General features: G+C 42.1%; 1 protein-coding gene across 2 annotated transcripts in view; it reads right to left on the bottom strand.

Moving 5' to 3' along the window:
• The window catches only part of LOC8082473 (protein DDB_G0276689), a 44,341-nt gene continuing 35,129 nt past the window's right edge, over positions 9,081–18,292 (bottom strand). Inside the window, exons 25-35 of one of the 2 annotated variants that reach the window (XM_021456586.1) lie at positions 17,683–17,787; positions 16,799–17,030; positions 16,115–16,459; positions 15,928–16,029; positions 15,441–15,584; positions 14,847–14,935; positions 13,719–13,801; positions 13,483–13,598; positions 11,063–11,148; positions 10,754–10,853; positions 9,081–9,547 (exon numbers count right to left, since the gene is read on the bottom strand). In XM_021456586.1, the coding sequence (XP_021312261.1) occupies positions 9,482–9,547; positions 10,754–10,853; positions 11,063–11,148; positions 13,483–13,598; positions 13,719–13,801; positions 14,847–14,935; positions 15,441–15,584; positions 15,928–16,029; positions 16,115–16,459; positions 16,799–17,030; positions 17,683–17,787 (1,468 nt within the window). In that variant the 3' untranslated portion in view covers positions 9,081–9,481. The remainder of the gene's footprint in view (positions 9,548–10,753; positions 10,854–11,062; positions 11,149–13,482; positions 13,599–13,718; positions 13,802–14,846; positions 14,936–15,440; positions 15,585–15,927; positions 16,030–16,114; positions 16,460–16,798; positions 17,031–17,682; positions 17,788–18,292) is intronic. The other variant, XM_021456587.1, reaches the window with a different exon arrangement.

Raw genomic sequence — 18,292 nt, 5'->3', positions numbered from 1 at the left:
GAGAGGGGAGAGGAGAGAGAAAAAGGTTTACTACTCTATGCAGTTGTTGGACCCTACACCCTACTCCCACAGCAGTCTCTGCCAGCTTGGCCCCACATTTCCCACTTCCTCTTTTTTTCTAGGGGCGAGGCCTGGCCTGCTCCTGCTCCCTCTGTACTTCACTCCGGGCTTTTCTGTGCCGTGTTTAATTCCAAAAAAATTTTGAAAAAAATAGGAATAGTACCACTTTCGTTTGTATTTAATAAATATTATCCAATTATGTACTAACTAGACTCAAAAGATTCGTCTCGTCAATTCCGACCAAACTATGCAATTAGTTTTTATTTTTGTCTATATTTAATACTTCATGCATGTGTCTAAAGATTTGATGTGACGGAGAATCTGAAAAATTTTGCAAATTTTTTGGAAACTAAACCAAGGCCTAGAGAGACATATTCTCTCTCCTCTCTTTCCTGGAGAGGGAGGAAAAAACGAATAAAAATAATTCAGAAAGGGAATGATGGAAATGGCATGTAGCTGCAGAGCCTGCTGGCAGGCCAAGTGGGCCGTTGATTGAGATGATGGCTTGTTGGGATCCTCCCATGGCCTCTTTTTCTAGAATGCTGTATTATTATTATTATTTATTTTATGAAAGAGATGGAGAAAAGGTGTTGTAGATAAATCAAATACTGTAGTGAAGTGTGATTAAAGGTAGTGGGATTATGACGTCATGTGTGTGTCTTGATGTGGAGATTTGATTTGTCATGTTGTTGGTCAGCAGAGAGAGAAGTCATTAGGAAAAAGGCCTGAGAGAGGGAAAAAGGATGCTATGCAGCCTGCGCGCCCTGCTAGGCTGCTAGCATTTGTGACTTTTTGCGTGTGTGCCCGGGCGCTGAGGGACCAGAATTTTTTTTTCATCTGTGAGTGTGAGGTGGGGTTTTTTTAGATACTCCCTCCGTCCACGAAAGAGTCAATTTCTAGAGTTGTCCTAAGTCAAATTTTTTAAACTTTGACCAAATTTTTAGAAAAAAATGCTAAGATTTATAGTATCAAATTAGTATTATTAGATTTATCGTAGAATATATTTTCATATAATGTGCATTTTATATTATAGATGTTGTTACTCTTTTCTGTAAAGTTAGTCAAACTTTAAAAAATTTGACTGGCACGAATTTTAGGAATTGATTTTTTCTTGGACGGAGGGAGTACTTTTACCTAGAGTAATTAATACTAATGTTCTTTGTTGGAGGGATGCAGCATGCAGGCGGTGGTGGTGGAGTTGCCAAAGAAGTGTATGCTGTCAAAATCTGCTTTCTTGACTTGGTTTGGTGTTTGGGGGTCTCTGTCACGGATTGTGCTTGCCAGTCCACTTGCCACAAAAATCCCGTCCGTTTGAAAGTCGTTACAGCTTGTCTAAGATAACTTTGTTAAAAACACACATAGATCTTGTCTCAAAAGAAAAGGGCAGAAGATTGTGTTAGTGGAGACTAATGACCTAGTGTATTGTTTTTTGTCAATAGTAATATTATTATTTGATTAAATACAACTAATAGCTCGTGGATTAAAACTTTTACTTTTAAAATCACAAAACAAACAAAAATAATCGCCTGTATATCTTAGAATAATAACTCAAGACAGAAGAGTGGGTCAAATAAAGTACTTATACAATCACTTATAGTGTGGTCATCTGAATGACTTATAGATACTTTAACTCAATTCACTTTGGCTCGAGCTTTCTAGAAATCTTTGAAAAATATGTGGCCCTACCTTATGTGCCATATGGGTATTATGGACAGCAAGAAACAGAAGAAAGCACTTAGAAACATCAATTTCCATATATCAAGCTTGCAAGTGGGTGTGGGAAATGGCAACTAATCTTATTGGTTCTAGCCCACTATCAGCATACACTTTGAAGATGCAAATGCAGAAAGTTCGCTACTGCCCTCCTCCTGAAGGCGTAATTAAGGTGAATTTTGATGTAGTTTTTAAAATTGAAACTTATCAAGGTGCCTTGAGAGTGGTTTTATGTAATGAACAAGGTCAATTTGTAGCAACCAAATGCAAAAAAACATGAGTCGATACCTGGTGCTCTTGCTGTTGAACCTTATGATTATCGTTATGTGGCGCTACTCATAAAGGATCTTGGACTAACAAAGGTGATTACTGAAACGAATTGTCAAGAATTAGTGACTCTATGGAATTCTAGAGGTACTAATAGGTGTGCTGTTATTCCATTGCTAATTCAAATCTAGGAACTTAGTGCCCAATGCACATATTTTTGCTTTTGTTCATGTTAGGAGGGAAGCAAACATGTGGTTGTGCATTATACAACTGAGTTTGATTTTGCCTCAAGTTCTGAATGTATATGGTTGCATGATGTCCCAGACTTTTTTCTCTATGTATCCAGCACGACTATGATGATGAGAAATGAAGTAATATAAAGTTTCTTTATTCTAAAAAAAGATTTGTAGCTTAAAGATTTATTCAATGACTACGCTATGGGTTTTAGTTGATCTTGAAATTGAACTTCCTACCATGCTTGAACGTGTTACTCTAACTTCATGAACAGGAGAGTCTTGGAGGTTTATCTGATGATCATGTAACGCCCTATATTTTAATATTATGTGTGATTCTTAATAACCCACTATAGTATTATTATAGCTTTCTCATAGGTCTACCACTACAATATTGTTGAAATAATATGAATGTTGATGGTAGTCGTTAGTATGTTGATTGACTTATAAATACCAACTAATAGACATGGAGACATGTTCTCCTAAAGTTTGTACATATATGTATTTGTGTTTTTCCTTACTTAAATGTTTCCATTTATAAGGATTAAGATTTTTTTTTATTTTTTCTATAACATCAATAAATAAAATAGCTTCTGCTATATCATGCTATAGTTTTTATAGTTTTTGTAGGTGGCAAGCTCTAAACGTCTTATCCCTTTGTTTCAAACATTGATACTAGATATAGATATAGATATAGATATATATATAAATATAGATATAGATATAGATATAGATATAGATATAGATATAGATATAGATATAGATATAGATATAGATATAGATATAGATATAGATATAGACTAAGTATATAAAGTGTGTGTATTAATTATTTGTAGATATAGCTATGGGTCTAATTAAATGCCCATCTTTTCATTGAATTCTATATGCTCCCACCGTTCCAAAAATAAGTGATATTTCATGTTTGTTCTAAGTCGGACCATTTCAAGTCTAACCAAAATTATAGGAAAGACCATTAATATTTATGAGACTATATTGGTAGGATACGAAAATATATTTCAAAGTACAATAATACCTATTTGGTATCATAAACAATATTACTTTTTTGTAAAATTTATTTAAACTTGAAATTGTTTGACTAGGACAAATATAAAACATCACTTATTTTGTGATAGGGGAGTATTTAGGATTAACTGATTTCTTCCTTCTTCTTTTTGCGAAGAACCCCCAAAGTTGTTTTAGTGGTACCTTTAATTGGTGACTTAAAAACGGCTTAATCATCAATCGCCCTTTAAGGCTTTCCGCGTGGAGTACTAGGATTGTTTTCAAAAAGCCATTTTGAAATTTGAATTACTGCTGTTGCTCAAGGCCCAAGCAACGCACAGCCATGCTCGTACTAGTGTTGGAAGGCCGATGAGATAGCAAGCTGAGACTGGTAAATTAAAAGTAAACTCAAAGTTGTTCAGAGACTACGAGACTGCTACACATCACTAGCAGTAGCAGTACTGGTACTCCGTATAGCGGACGCACCATAATAATTATTGTACTTATAGCATTGAGAACTTACCTAAAATAAATATAGTCCCTCGGTTCACAGAAGAATATAATTATAGGATTTGTGTCGGTCAAACTAGCTTAAGTTTAACCAGTTTATAGTAATAATATTAACACTTATGTCTCTAAATAAGTTTTTTTAAAAATATATTTTATGACTAATTTAATGGTACTTTTTCTGTCATGAATGTTAGTTTTTTTGGAACTATGAATGCTAGTTTTTTTAATATAAAATTAGTCAAAGTTCAAACTATTTGATTAATTGAAAACGAGAATTACATTATTTTGTGAACGGAGATAGTACATATCTAGCTATAGAATCACCTAATTTAGTAGTTTTCTGCCTTTTCTATACTTAAATGCAATTGCTACATGTTGGAACAACTTTTAATGACATGTATGTAACTTTTCTAGAATATCGTTGATCCCCTCGACAAATCTTGGAAGTATACTTATTTTAGTATGGATGAATGAAGTATATATGTATAATGATGCAGTCAAATTGTCAAAAATACTTATTTGAGTTATTATGCCCCGTTAAAAAAAAATAAACATCACACTTTTTTAGAAGCCAATTAATCTCAATTTTAAGTAAATAAAAGTACTTATATTCATGATATCAAATAAACATATCATTAGACTAATGATGCAGTATATTTTTCAAAAACTTTTTGTAGATGTAAAAGTTGATACTGCACTATTATTTATAATAAGTCTTGTGAGACTTCAAATTGGTTGACATATCAAGAAATAATATGCTTTTTTTCTTTTTTTTTTTTTTGACGAGAGAGTAGTTGGCTGTGAGTTCCTCGTTCACGTACTCACGCGTGTTTATTGGAGGCAGCTCGGCATTTACTTTGGAGTCACGAGGTTTTGATAAATTCTCCATTACTGCTTCAGAGTAGTACGTACGCATTACGTTGTCGAGCGAGAATAGGGCGCCTTGTTCAGTTCGCGAAAATTTTTAGAGTTTTGTTACTATAGTATTTTTATTTTTATTTGAAATTAATGTTTAATTATAGATTAACTAGGTTTAAAAGATTCGTCTCGTAAATTACAGATAAACTGTGCAATTAGTTATTTTTTAATATATATTTAATACTTTATGCATGTGCCGTAAGATTCGATGTGACGAGAAATCTTGATAAATTTTAGAAACTAAACAAGGTAGTTCACCTACAAAACCAAAAACTTTTTAAAATTTCCCGTTGAATCTGGCGGCACATGTATAAAATATTAAATATACATAAAAATAAAAACTAATTGCACAATTTGTCTGTAAATCGTGAGATGAATCTTTTGAGCTTAGTTAGTCCATAATTAGACAATATTTATCAAATAAAAACGAAAGTGTTATAGTATCCAAAACTAAAAATTTTTAAGAACTGAACAAAGCCTAGGCTATTGAATCTAGGCCTTGTTTAGTTAACCTCAAAAACCAAAAACTTTTCAAGATTCCTCGTCACACCAAATCTTGTGGTATATGCATAGAGCATTAATATATAGATGAAAACAAAAAATAAATAGATAGTTTGTTTGTAAATCGCAAGACGAATCTTTTAAACCTAGTTACTACATGATTGAACAATGTTTGTCAAATAAAAACGAAAGTGCTACGGTATCAAAATCCAACAATATTTTGGATCTAAACAAGGCCTTAATAAAGGTAATTACTTTACTCTAGTAATGAAATCGGGTGGGGTGTACCATGTACGTACGCGTACACATCATGCTCGCTCGTGTGGTATTGTTTGGTATAGATACACGTATATACGTAGTATCTGACGAAAAGCGGTGTGCCGGCGTCGCCCATTGTGTATATACCAACCAGAGATGATGACAGATGAGAAACGCCACGTTCCGATCCGCACCGGCACAGACGAATACGGTATGGTGGCCGGCACGGCAAGCGGCAACATCCAAAACCGCAAACCATGCATATTCTTTGGCCGATAACCGATCATACTAGGGTCTTGTTTACAGTTCACCCAAAATCCAAAAAGTTTTCAAGATTCTCTGTCACATCGAATCTTTCGACACATGCATGAAGTATTAAATATAGACGAAAATAAAAACTAATTATATAGTTTAATTGTAAATTACGAGACGAATCTTTTGATTCTAGTTAGTCCATAATTGGACAATATTTATCACAAACAAACGAAAATGCTACACTAGCGAAATCCAAAATTTTTTCGCATCTAAACAAAGCCTAGGTTTGGGTTCGCTTCCAAGGTTATTTGACACCCTGTCAAGCGAAGATATTAGTAGATAAGTATATAGCATCGCTAACTTTGATTAAGAGAAAAGAAGAAAGGGGCCGGGCCGCCGCTCGCCGGAGAGCAGGGATTTGATCGATCGCCTTTTGTGAAGGAGACAGCCGACAGGTGTTTGTTTGATTGATATATATTGATGGTTGCATTTGCAGAAGGATGGATCGTGCCAGGCAAATCTCATCTCATATCCTATCATCACAGGGAATAATGTAATAGTAGTGTGTACTCTTACTATTGGTGTATGTACACGGAACGGAACACTTGGGCAACAACAACGAGGCCCGCCGTCGTCAATCAATCGACCAATCAATCATTGTTTAATTTTTTTTTCCTTTTTCTTTAAGGCCTTGTTTAGTTCCGAAAAGTTTTTTTTGTACTGTAGCATTTTCGTTTGTTTGTATCATGGACTAACTAGAATCAAAAGATTCGTCTCGTGATTTACAGCTAAACTGTGTAATTAGTTTTTGTTTTCGTTTATATTTAATGTTTCATGCATGTGACACAAGATTCGATGTGACGGGGAATCTTGAAAACTTTTTGGTTTTCATGGTGAACTAAACAAGGCCTAAAATTGGATGGGTTATTATTCGTTGGTGCAACGGATACATTCATGCACCCGACAGTGCGGTGGATGGACGGACGGACGGACGGCTCTGAACTGAATGGGACATGAGGAGGATCTTTGTGCGTATGGCTGTGGACAAGCAAATGACAACAAACAAACTTTTGTAGTCACGCTTATATTTATGATAACAAAGAGAGAGACAATACATGGAGCTGGATGCCACGGTAGTTGGCAGTAGGAAAATGAAACAGTTAATCAAAGCTAAACAAAGCAGCTGTACTCTACTCCTCCTCTCGCGATGCGAGCGACGGAGAAAGAAAGAAAGGAACGAGGAGGGCTGTGGTGTGGTGATTTGACGCGGCACGATGGCGACCCCGCGGGGGCGGCCCGTTTGCGCGTCCCCTGCCGCCGCTAGCGCTCTGCGTGCTGCCCGCTCCGCTCCACTCGCCCGCTCGCGAAAGCGACGGCACTGACCAGCGGCCGCCGGTGCTCTTGCCCCCTGCTGCGTTTGCGCGTGCTCGAGACCTCGAGTCCTTTCCGGCCCGCTGCGGCTGCGTCGCTCGCTCGCTCGGTGCGGAACCCGACCAACCAACGGCACCGCACCCGCACCCGGACGCAGGCGGCAGGCGGCAGACCACGCGTCCGTCCGTCGCCTGCCACCGTCGGTGGTCTGCCACGCTTTTCCGCTGCGGTGCGGTGCGGCTCCCTTTGAGTTCATGTAAGAAAAAAATACGAATAAGTAGTTAATATATTCGATAGATAAATTTAAGTAAACAGATTCACTCGTGATCGACTTGTGTTTAGACTGAATTAAACTTGTTGCAGCAGTTGCTTGGATCGGCCTCTAATCTACGAGCACTCGCGTAGCGGGTAGCCCAGCCGGTAGTTGGCGCGTCTGCGTCTGTCGGCGTACGTGCGCCTGTGACTGATACGGTGGCGATACCTAGAGTAGAGTACCAGTGCTGCAGGCATTTCTGCAGGAGCACTTCACTTCACGGGGGGCGCGCGCGGCGCCGGTAGGTGTACACATACGCATCATACTCATCAACAGCAGGGTCAGCGGATTCCGTCGATCCGCCGGTGGTTGCCGTAGAAGCGAACAAATGGATCGTCACAACCACCGTGACGCCGCGGTGATGGCAGTTTCCGTAGTCTACGCTGCAGACAAACACACTGATGTGTGTCATATATGGAGCGATACATACATACATACGTGTGTATATATATGAACAAGACGAACGAGCATACGTACGCATACCAAGACTAGTCTGCTCGAGACAAAGCGAGACTAGTGGCTGGACGCGATGACGCCTACCGCCCCGGGCAGGGGCAGGGCCACACGTCAGTCAAACAGCTGCCGCTGCTGCTGCGTACTACGCCGTCCCGTCCCCGTCCTCCCCACCGACCTCACGTGTTTCGGGTGCGACGCAGCTGCTCGGTGCGGTGCGGATCGTCAAAACTTGTAGCCATACTACACCGCCGAATATGACCCACTACTCTCGAAGCTTCTTCGTCTTTCACACGCACAAGAAAACGCCTTTCACCGACGGGAAAAAACAAAGGAAGAGGGGCGACAGAAACGGGGGTTCCTTTTTTGAATGGGAAAAAAAAAAATCCCGTGCTGTGCTTGCTCCTTCTTTCGAGAGGCACCGGATGACCGGGGACGGTCAGAGAGCTAGGTGAGGTAAAGTGACTTTGCGATTCACCACGGCCGGCCGAGCGCCATGATTCATTTCAGGCCACCACCACGGCCACGGCACCACCTCCGCGATTCGCTAGTGCCGCACTAGCACTACACACGTCTACGCTCACTCACTACCACGGCAAATCCAAATCCCGCACCACCCAACACAACAACAGAATCGCGCCCCTTTCGTCCCGCACGCAACCGTGCCCCTGCGAATTCGCTTGTTATCAAAAAAAGAAAAAGAAAAAGAAAAAAGGTGCTCGCTCGCGGAACTATCGTGCTGATGATGAATGCAACTGTGGCCTTCCTCTTGCTCCTCTTTACAGCGTGATGATTCGACTTTGGAGTTCGGTTTGCCGCCAATGGGCCATGGCCCATGGGCTCCAAATGCCAGCCCGGTCAAACTGTTCCACAAGAGAAGTCGGAGGTTTGCCAAACTAGCTCCGGTCTAGGGTGGAACAAGAAGATGCTTTTTCCCTCTCAAAAGAAAAAGGTCATCTAAAGTAGCGTTTGGATCCATCGGGATTCTAAGAATCTGGATAAAAAAAAAAAAAAACTCAAAATCCTAGAATTCCATCCAAACACCCTAAATCTGAATCCCACCTGTTCGGTGCAGCGGCTTTTGCTGCATCTGCAGCTGCACCCAGCTCTCGCAACAATGCTGCACTTGTATAGTGCTGCAGCCACAGCTGAAATAATCATAAGTGAACACACCAGGCACTTATCCATAATCCGGATTCTATAGTGCTACCGGTGCAACACAAAGATTGAGAATAAGAGAATCGACCAAAATTTTCTCAATGATCGGTGAGAGCAAGGAGAAGTTGGCACTGGCTGCTTTGTGGGCTGCCAAGCGCTTACAATTAAACTCGTCTCACTGGATGGGGAAGTAATGGAATTACAAGGCTTCACAACATAGCAGAGACCAAAAATGCAAGAGGCGTAACCTCTCCACAAGGGATAGTATAACGAATATGCACTTAAGAGCCATATATACATGGATGCCTTGTGTTGCACAAAGTGGAAAGATGTTGAAATGGGGAATGAGGATTGAACACCTTCAGCTTTCAGATGGTCGTACCCAGACAAGAATTATGTTCCTTGCTTTGATTATTTTGTTTTTCTGTCTTCACACAAGAACGCTCTCAGCAAGTCAGCATCTATGGTATCACATGTACTGAGCGAGCCATTGCTTACACGTATCAAGTACCGGCAATGCATTTGCATGTAATGCCTACAAAAAAGAAGGTAATATGGACTCAGAAAACAGAACCAAATAAAAATACCGGCGATAAGTACTGAAATTGGCGAGTATAAGTACTGAAATTGCGTACACTCGTCAATATGTATCACATCGTGCTTACATCTCTTGTACCCCTATGGGAGGAGTCATGTTTTTTTGTCACTCAACTTCGAGGGCACATATATTTAAGACCCTAAACTTATAAGTGTATTATTTTTAGACTTAAATCAAAACTTCTAGATAATTGCACAACAGAAATAGGTGGCTTCCTTGTGTTGTGTCAATTACTCAAGAAAACTTCACAGACTTCATTTTCTAATTGGAGACCAATGGCATTTCTCATGGACGTGATTGATGCCACGATTCTTAAAGTTCACAGACCAAACAAATAATTAGAAAAAAATTTCAGACTTGACCCTGCCCATTAAGGGGCCAAACCAGATACTACAGCAACTGATGAGTGGAAGATACTTAACTTATTCCCGGCGTTCCAAATTATAGTTCAGTTTACTTTTGTCTTAAGTCAAACTTCTCTAACCTTGACCAAGTTTATAGAAAATTGGGTTAACATCTATAATATATAATAGTTTCATTAAATTATCCATGAAATATGCCTTCGTGCGTTTATTTGAACTCGTAGATGCTGATATATTTTTCTAACAAAAATTTAGTCAAAGTTTTGACTTACTCCCTCCACCCCAAATTTACCGTCGTTTTAGGATTTATGGCGTATACCAAGAAAGAAGTGTAATCACTACACATCTGGTGCAGAGTTAATGGACATGCTTTCCTGTCTTTGATACAGCCACAAAGAACAATGCGCAATTGATATCCATCACTGCAGCAACTTTTTCACTCCAAAACATGCACTTCCATAGAGTATTTTTCCTTAAACAATGAATCAGGACACTTTCTGGGACATGCTTCATTAATTGCTCATATGTCCTGTCAATGTTATAACTGATTCCTATAGGCACAGGACTTAGCTAGCCGAACGACACTCTTTGTGGGACTTGCTTGCAAAGCTAAAATGACAGCAATTTTGGGACAGAGGGAGTAGTACAAAGTTGAACTATAGTTTGGAAGGGGAGCAGGGGGAGTGCAAGTCATTGATGATAGATGCAACATGACATAAATTCATTCGATAACTAATAAGTACGAAACATCTGTAAATTTAAAAGAAAAAAGATAACTGACCTGATGAGCAACATATTGAACATCAGCGACACTTCCACTTCGTGAGGCTATTTGGAACGCACTTTTTAGACGTCCGCAGACAACACAAGCAAGTACTTTCCTGCAAGTTTATAAATTATTTAGAAAAGTGCAGGATCAGAAAAGGAATTCATTATAAGCACCAATGCTTACTGACAGTAAGCACTATCCAGGCATGAAATATTGAGGTCAGTACTTCGTTGTCCACAGACAACAAAATGCTGCAATTTAGGTAATATAATCATCTGTAACACTAATTACAATTTTGTTCCTGTTGTTAGCAGTGGCTACCTGTGATTGCTGATTAGCATGTCGATGAGGCGATCTGGTCTTTCTTTATGCTTGTTGGCATAAACATTTATAGCAGCACCAATAACCTGAAAGTTAACAAATATCAGTAAATCAGTCAGTTAGAACATCAAGGGGGACTGCCAAATAAGACTATAGTGTTAAATACAAATATTTGACATTACACATTTAGATAAAGCTCGTATGTTAACAAGCAGAACTTAAAGTTCCAAAAGAACTTGTTAGAGTATGAGTGTTGCAGGCCGGTGAGCCTTCCCTGGGCCACCGTCGCGGGCGCCATGGCTGGCCAGCGACCTCCTCCTCCTCCTCCACCCACTTATTTCAACGTTTTTCCCCCTCTCCCCTACTGTGCGTGGGCGCAGGCCGTGGGCACGCAGGCCGCCGGGGCGCAGGCCACCGAGGTTCAGCAGGCCGCGCGGGACGCAGGGGCACGGGCCAGGGCGCAGGCCGCCGGCGCCGCCACTCCTCCAGCCGGTGCCGTCGCTGCTGCTCGCCTTCTCATGGCAGCGGCGGGCACAGCGCCTTCTACAGATGACGTCCAGGCCGCCGAGAACGCTGATGCCGACACCATAGCAGCTACTGCCCATGCTGCCGGCCTGGGGATGCCACTGGGCGCTGCTGCGGCCCACGCTGCTGGACTGGGCATGCTGGTGGGCGCGGCCTTTCCCCCACCACCTCCGCCGCCGACCTCCACCCTCGCCACCGCCCTCGCCGCTGCCCGTGCTGCTGCTGCAGAAGGCCAGACGCGCGTGCGAGCGGCCGCCCTCGCTTGGGAGCGCGAGCGCGATGCGGCCGATGCCCTGGCTCGCCAGATCGCCGAGGCGGAGCAGCTGCTCATCATCCCTACCTCGCACGACGTCGGGGCGACCTCCTCCGGCTCGACGGGTCCCCGCGTGTCCCACACCGCGGTCATCTGGCACGATCCAGCCGACCCGCTCGTGGTACAGCTTCACTATCAGGCTGGGGGGCCAGAACATCCGGCTCCTGGTCCCGATCGTCCTCGAGCCGGAGTCACCCTCCTACGCCCGCTGGAAGGACCTGGTCCTCCTCACCCTCTGCTGCTACGCCCTCGACAACCACGTCCTCCTCGACGCCGCGGGCGCGGTCCCGACCGCCTCGTGGCTGCGCCTTGACAGCATTGTCCTCTCCTGGATTCTAGGGACGATCTCCCTGGACCTCCACGACCTCGTCCGCAACACTCCGAACGCTCGTGGGGCCTAGCTGACGCTCCAGGGCCAGTTTCTGCGCAACGCCGAGGCCCGGGCTCTGCGTCTTGATGCGAGCTTCCGGACGTTCGTCCAGAGCGACCTCTCCGTCAGCGAGTTCTGCCGCAAGAGGAAGGGAATGACGGACTCTCTCGGCGACCTTGGCTGGCCCGTGGAGGACCGTATCTTGGTCCTCAACGTCCTTCGCGGGCTCAGTGACCGCTACGCTCACCTTTGGACGTGATTACTCGTCAGCTTCCCCACCTTCCTGCAGGTCCGTGACGACCTTGTCATGGAGGAGCTCCAGCAGGGAGTTCAGGTCGTCTCGGTGTCCGCCCCGGGTCCTCGTCCTCCTCGACCGCTCTCGCCGCTACTCCACCACAATCGTCGCTTCTTGGTCATCTCCCCCCCCCCCGGGCCGAGCAGGGGTGGGGGGGCCGTGGCGGTAGCCGCCGCTGCCGGCACCTCCACAGGGTGCACCCTGGCCATCCTTCCACAACCCATGGTTAGGGCACATCTCCATGTGGCCGTTCCAGGTTCCTGATGGTGAGCCTCGCCGGCGGCCATGGTCGCAGGTGCTCCTCCGGGGTTCCCCTCACCGACTCCATGGGCGGCACCCCCTAGCGGGTATTCCGCGTCCACGTGGGCTACTCCTTCCGGTGCCTCGCCCGGGCCTGCCGGTTGGGACCACCTCGTCCATGGCCGGCCGCAGCTCCACAGTCTCCGACACGCACCGCGCCGCCACGGCGAGGATGCAGGCCAACGCGCATAGGGCACGCATGCGCTAGTGTCCATGGCGGCCACCGGGCGGGGCCTGGCGCTTGCGAGCACCATGAGCGGTGATGAGACCGAGCGCGGGGCTTAGCCAAGCCAGGCCCCAGAAAAACGGACCTCCCGGTCGTTCTCTGCGAGCCAGGCTAAGGCTTGTACGGAGGCCAACTTAAGCCTGGCTAAGACCCAAAAACAGAGAACCAAACACCCACATCTTAGCTCCAGCAGGCCTAGCCAGGGGTTGGCCACCCAACCAAACATGCCCTATATTGCCACCCTGGTTAGGGTTGGCCCAAGATGATGAAACCCTAGTTCTAACAGAACTTGCCGTGAATAATTATAATCTAATGCAAAAAATGTTCATATTATTTCTCAGATTTCCTACAAGGTAAAATTGAGATTGTCAAAAAGGAAAGCACTTATAACCTGATCCCATTCATCATCATCTATAGTCCCCCTTATATTCTTCAAGAATTCTGTCAACTGGCCCCCTTTTTTCCTTTCTGCGAGGGATGCAGCTACACCAGCATAAATATCAACAGCTGAACCAAAGCAGACAATAAGTTAATTGAAGTAAAGAGCCGTGTACTTCGGAACATGTTAAAAGACATCAATTCTGAGTATCAAATGAACAAAGCACATACTCAATCCGGTATTTATACCTGGGAGATCAAACTCATGAAGCATTCTGAAAGCTAAATCAAAATGCTTTTCAGCCAGCGTTTCAACAACGATGCACCTTCGCCTGCAAAATAATAAGCGTACAGTTTTGAAAAAGTAGTTTCATCAAATGATAAAGAAAAGGACAAGTTGACTAAGCACGATGAACTTGAAAGCAAATAAAACTGGGAGGCAGAATGACTCCCCCATTGCTGCAGGTCATATTATCAATATACAGGCGAGTGTACATAAAAGGAGTAATTCTCCTCTGATCTAGCCTAATCAAAGGCAGCCAACTGTCAGGCTACTGAGTATGTTAACATGAAGCAAAGGATATGGTCTGTGATTAATACTAGTAATGGCCAAGATATGTGACATTCCAATAGAAATGAATGATATTAACCATATACACAGGATTAGAATAGATAAGAGCAGTGAGTCCCCATGTAACAAAACTCTGATCTAATAAACAATGCTCATAAGCAGACAGGCAAAATCTGAAGAATGTAACTTATAAGGCCTAGTCTCAATGGGGGAACAATGAGGTCGAACTAGGATGTCAAATGTCTTGTGGTCCTCGGCTGAAGCTAAGAGTCTACCAAAGAGCTCCTGGTCAGGTCCCTTTCTATGGGTGCATGATTTTTTCCAGGTTACTGGTCATTTCTGGTCCTTTCTAGGCTGTTTAGCAGTTATCCTTAGAGATCCTTTGTGTTGGGTGTGTTCCTGTGTGAGTATTGGGTAGTACAGCTCCTCATCCACCCTTGTGTGTACTTTTCTTTCTTCTTATATGAAATGATATGCTGATCTCATGTGTGTTTGAAGAAAAAAAATCTGTGTCCATGGGCAGGGTTCCAGCACATCCAACATGCCACTTTGGTTAAGCTTAATAATCATTCAGTATATATATGAACAATAAGAGGACAGACTTCGTGTACAATCATTGCAATGAACTAGCACTGAAAACCTGTTAAAAAAACAAACCCTAAAACAGCTTGACAATGGTACATTTAATCTAAACCATGATCTGGAAAACGTAAATCCAACTTTGCCACAATTGACGTTGGGAATGTAGTTGCCTCCTAAACATTTCAAAAGGATTCAACCTTATAAGGCAAATAGATAATACAAACCTCAGAGTTTCAGGGTCAGTTGGATTCCCAAAAAGGGAAGTTTTCCACTGAGGACCATCTATACTATTGAGGGCCTTCACCACATCCATCTACAATTCCAACATGTGCAATTAGGTTAGCCATTTGAGCCAAAATTGGCAAAGTTACATTAAATATAGAGCTAACTGAATCTACAGTCACTTTGGCTTTATGCAAGACATTTAGCTGGGACCCCCAAGAGAATCAGCCTCAAATTAAATTCATAATCCATGTATTTTTTTTCCCTGAACGCACAGGAGAGCTGCACATCTTTTATATTACAGCGAAAAAGGGGATAAAGATTAAAGAGCCCCATACAAATCAACCACTTCAATGTCCTCTGCGAGGCCGAATAAGGTTGCAAAATAGAAAGACAACTAGTACTAATCGCTGACAACAAAAACAACAATTGCCAATAACAAAAACAACGACAACCTCAGCAGGGGGCTCACAAGTCACAACGAGTCTGCTACTCAAACCAACCCTTCTACCCGACCCATGACCAGCTCCTGAAGCTTTGAATTGAAGCTCTAGCCAAGCATCAGAGCAAAAGACAGAAACAAACAGTTCCCTCACCTGATAAGAAACACGAGTGGAATATTTCATTATCGTTTCCCTGGTCATTTTTCCAGGTGCGCTCTTATTCCGAGCAGACCGCAATACCAACTTTGTAGCCTCGATTGTTCTATCTCGTACAGATAAGGCTTCTTCGAAATGTGTCTGCAATCATAAGAAACAGAGCATAAGACAACACAACCAAATAGTTATTTTTTTACTGAACCATGGTCCATATTATTTTCATTGATGTGATAGTCTAAATAAAGATCACATTTTGGAACCTGAAATTATGTGGGTAAATCAAAATTGAAAAAACATTATGGGGACTTAACTCACATTGATTTTATACCCTAACTGTTTTGATAACACATGCAATTGGTATATCCACAAGAATCATTCTCCAAAATACATGTCAACAACGCACATGGTTGGCTGAGCTATCATACATGTACTCAGGATAGTGTATTATGATGGTAAAGACAATGAATATAAGATGTAATTATACCTTGGCATGTCCCAAATGCCTCAAAGCCTCATCTTGAGACATTGAATTCATAAATAATTGAATACAACAAAGCCCAGAAGCAACATGGTCATCTTTTAGAACCTGACACATCACACCACGATAAATTGCCTCAAAATCAGTGAACCTATGGAATCCAAAGAGAGATTCAAATAGATATTGAGAGTACCAGGAAGTTGTAGAGATAATTAAAATGCCTATGTGTTTCACAATAGTTGCAAATGCGAGTGAGAACTGTGTTCATGTACTGAGTCACGTGTGCCTCATGATATGTGGGCGATTGTGTTATTGTCCGTATTGTATTCTCCAAAACAGCCATAGCACCATATCCAAGACAGAGATCACACAAGTCATCAATTGTCCCATAATCAGTTGTTAAAGGATCACTCCATGGAATTGAAGACAAAGATGTTTCCCCTTCTGTGGTTGGTTGACTGAATGGGAAGAACAGAGAGCATGCTTCAGTGTAATGGCCATGCCTGAACATGAAAGCAAGCATTTGTGGCCGAGCATACTGCAAGAATCCAGGAGAAATCATTATTAATAAAAAAAATCAATATAAACTGATGGATTATCGAATCAGACCCAACTTCTAAAAATGCAATCGAAAGGAGTAGCGAGACCAAAACTTAAATAGGGTGCAATATTGTGGCTCAGATGCCAAGATTCTTTAGGAAATCGGCCACTCCAGATGAGAAGGGTGAGAAGGAACGGATACATGATTCAGGTGTTAATATGCATGGTGGAACTGGGGAATCTAGACAGTAAAAGAAAACTCAAGGGAAACCTTACAGAACAAAATTTGATTGACTAAACAAAAAGTGGCATACATATTAATGAGTACAAATCTTACATCTTGCAAGTAGTGAATGCACTCAGCATATCGGACACTATCAAGATTGCTGCGAGGGCCATCTTCAAGGTAGGAACTAGCAGACGTGAATTGGTTGTCTATAGGATCTCTGGACTGTCGGGACCTCTCAGATCGTGGAAATGTCGATGGCATGTACAGAACATTAAGATAAGCATCAGCAGAAAGGGAATCATCAAAGATGGTTGCCGCGCTCTTTGCCAAATGCTCATACCTGCGATGCAAGTTCAGTAGCAGAATTACCCCAAAAAAAGGGAAAAAATGCAACAATGGTGCGCCATTTGAGATTGGAAATGCAAAAACCATATGCAGATTTATGTCAAAAAGTACTATAGTATTACAAATCTCACTGGATTTTGTAGACATATTACTGTGAAAATTAGCTTAAAGTTGTGTTTTCAGGAGGTAGTACAAAGTAAATCCAAATTAAAACTATGAGAGCAGATTTCGTATCCACAGGTTCAGGCATCACGGTGTGAATTCAGCATGTCACAGTGTTCCAAATATTCATAAAATATATGGGACACATAAAAGTCAGGTAAACCTGCAAAATATAGCTCCTAATTCATTGTAGATGTCATGAATCCAAGTACACAAGCAGTCAACCCATATCGTTCATGACGTACTAACTAGTGTTCATCACGTGCTAAAAGCACTTGTGTTTTTTAAAACCTCAGTATCAAATATGATTGTGAAATTGAAATTTTTGTAGCTTACTTAATATACATGATTACTTATGGAACTTTTTAAATATTGCAACATACTAAACTGAGCATATTTTTGGTGATGGAACACCGGTTCTCAGGGCCAACAAATTGAAGAACCTAGGAAGAGTAAACATGGAAACGTCGATGTTGATGACTTACATGGAACGGACAGAAGAAACATCAACTGGAGGCCCTCCTTCAATTGTGTTGATTATTTCAGTGACAACAGAAGTTGCATCGCCTTTGTATTGTTGAAGTGCTTGCCTGAAGAAAAAAAACCCAAATGTTACACAAAAAAGTAATGAAAAGCACAACCTTGGTTGACAAATTAAATGAAATGCTCAAGTTAAAAAAAATATGAAAATCAGTGTGCTTGAGATCAGCTTTGCAACCCTCTCCTCTTTGACAGGGGCTACTGAACAAATTCACTCACTCTATCTGCATTGCAACTTTTTCAGCAATCTTAGCTCAGTGGCAAATTAAGTTGAAGTAGCATAAAAAGATTTCATCACGCTCCTATAAACAAAAGGAAAAAAACAATAACAGCGGAAAATCCATGTACACTTATTGAGAGGTTGACTACACAGAAACTGTTCTCAACATGCATTCTATGGACAAAAGCAGATGTTTTTTTTAAAAAAAAATAGTTAACGTAATCAGATAGTTCTTGCCAGTCAGAGAGATAGCTTGTACACGATGACGAAAGGTGGGTTATGGTAAGTACATAATACAGATGTCATCCTCCAAGCACACAGGCTAAAGGAACCAT

This window comes from Sorghum bicolor, chromosome 3, assembly GCF_000003195.3.
Source record: "Sorghum bicolor cultivar BTx623 chromosome 3, Sorghum_bicolor_NCBIv3, whole genome shotgun sequence".
Taxonomy (NCBI): domain Eukaryota; kingdom Viridiplantae; phylum Streptophyta; class Magnoliopsida; order Poales; family Poaceae; genus Sorghum; species Sorghum bicolor.
Note: the sequence above shows the minus strand (reverse complement) of the source record. Positions and strands in the feature narration are given on the sequence as shown.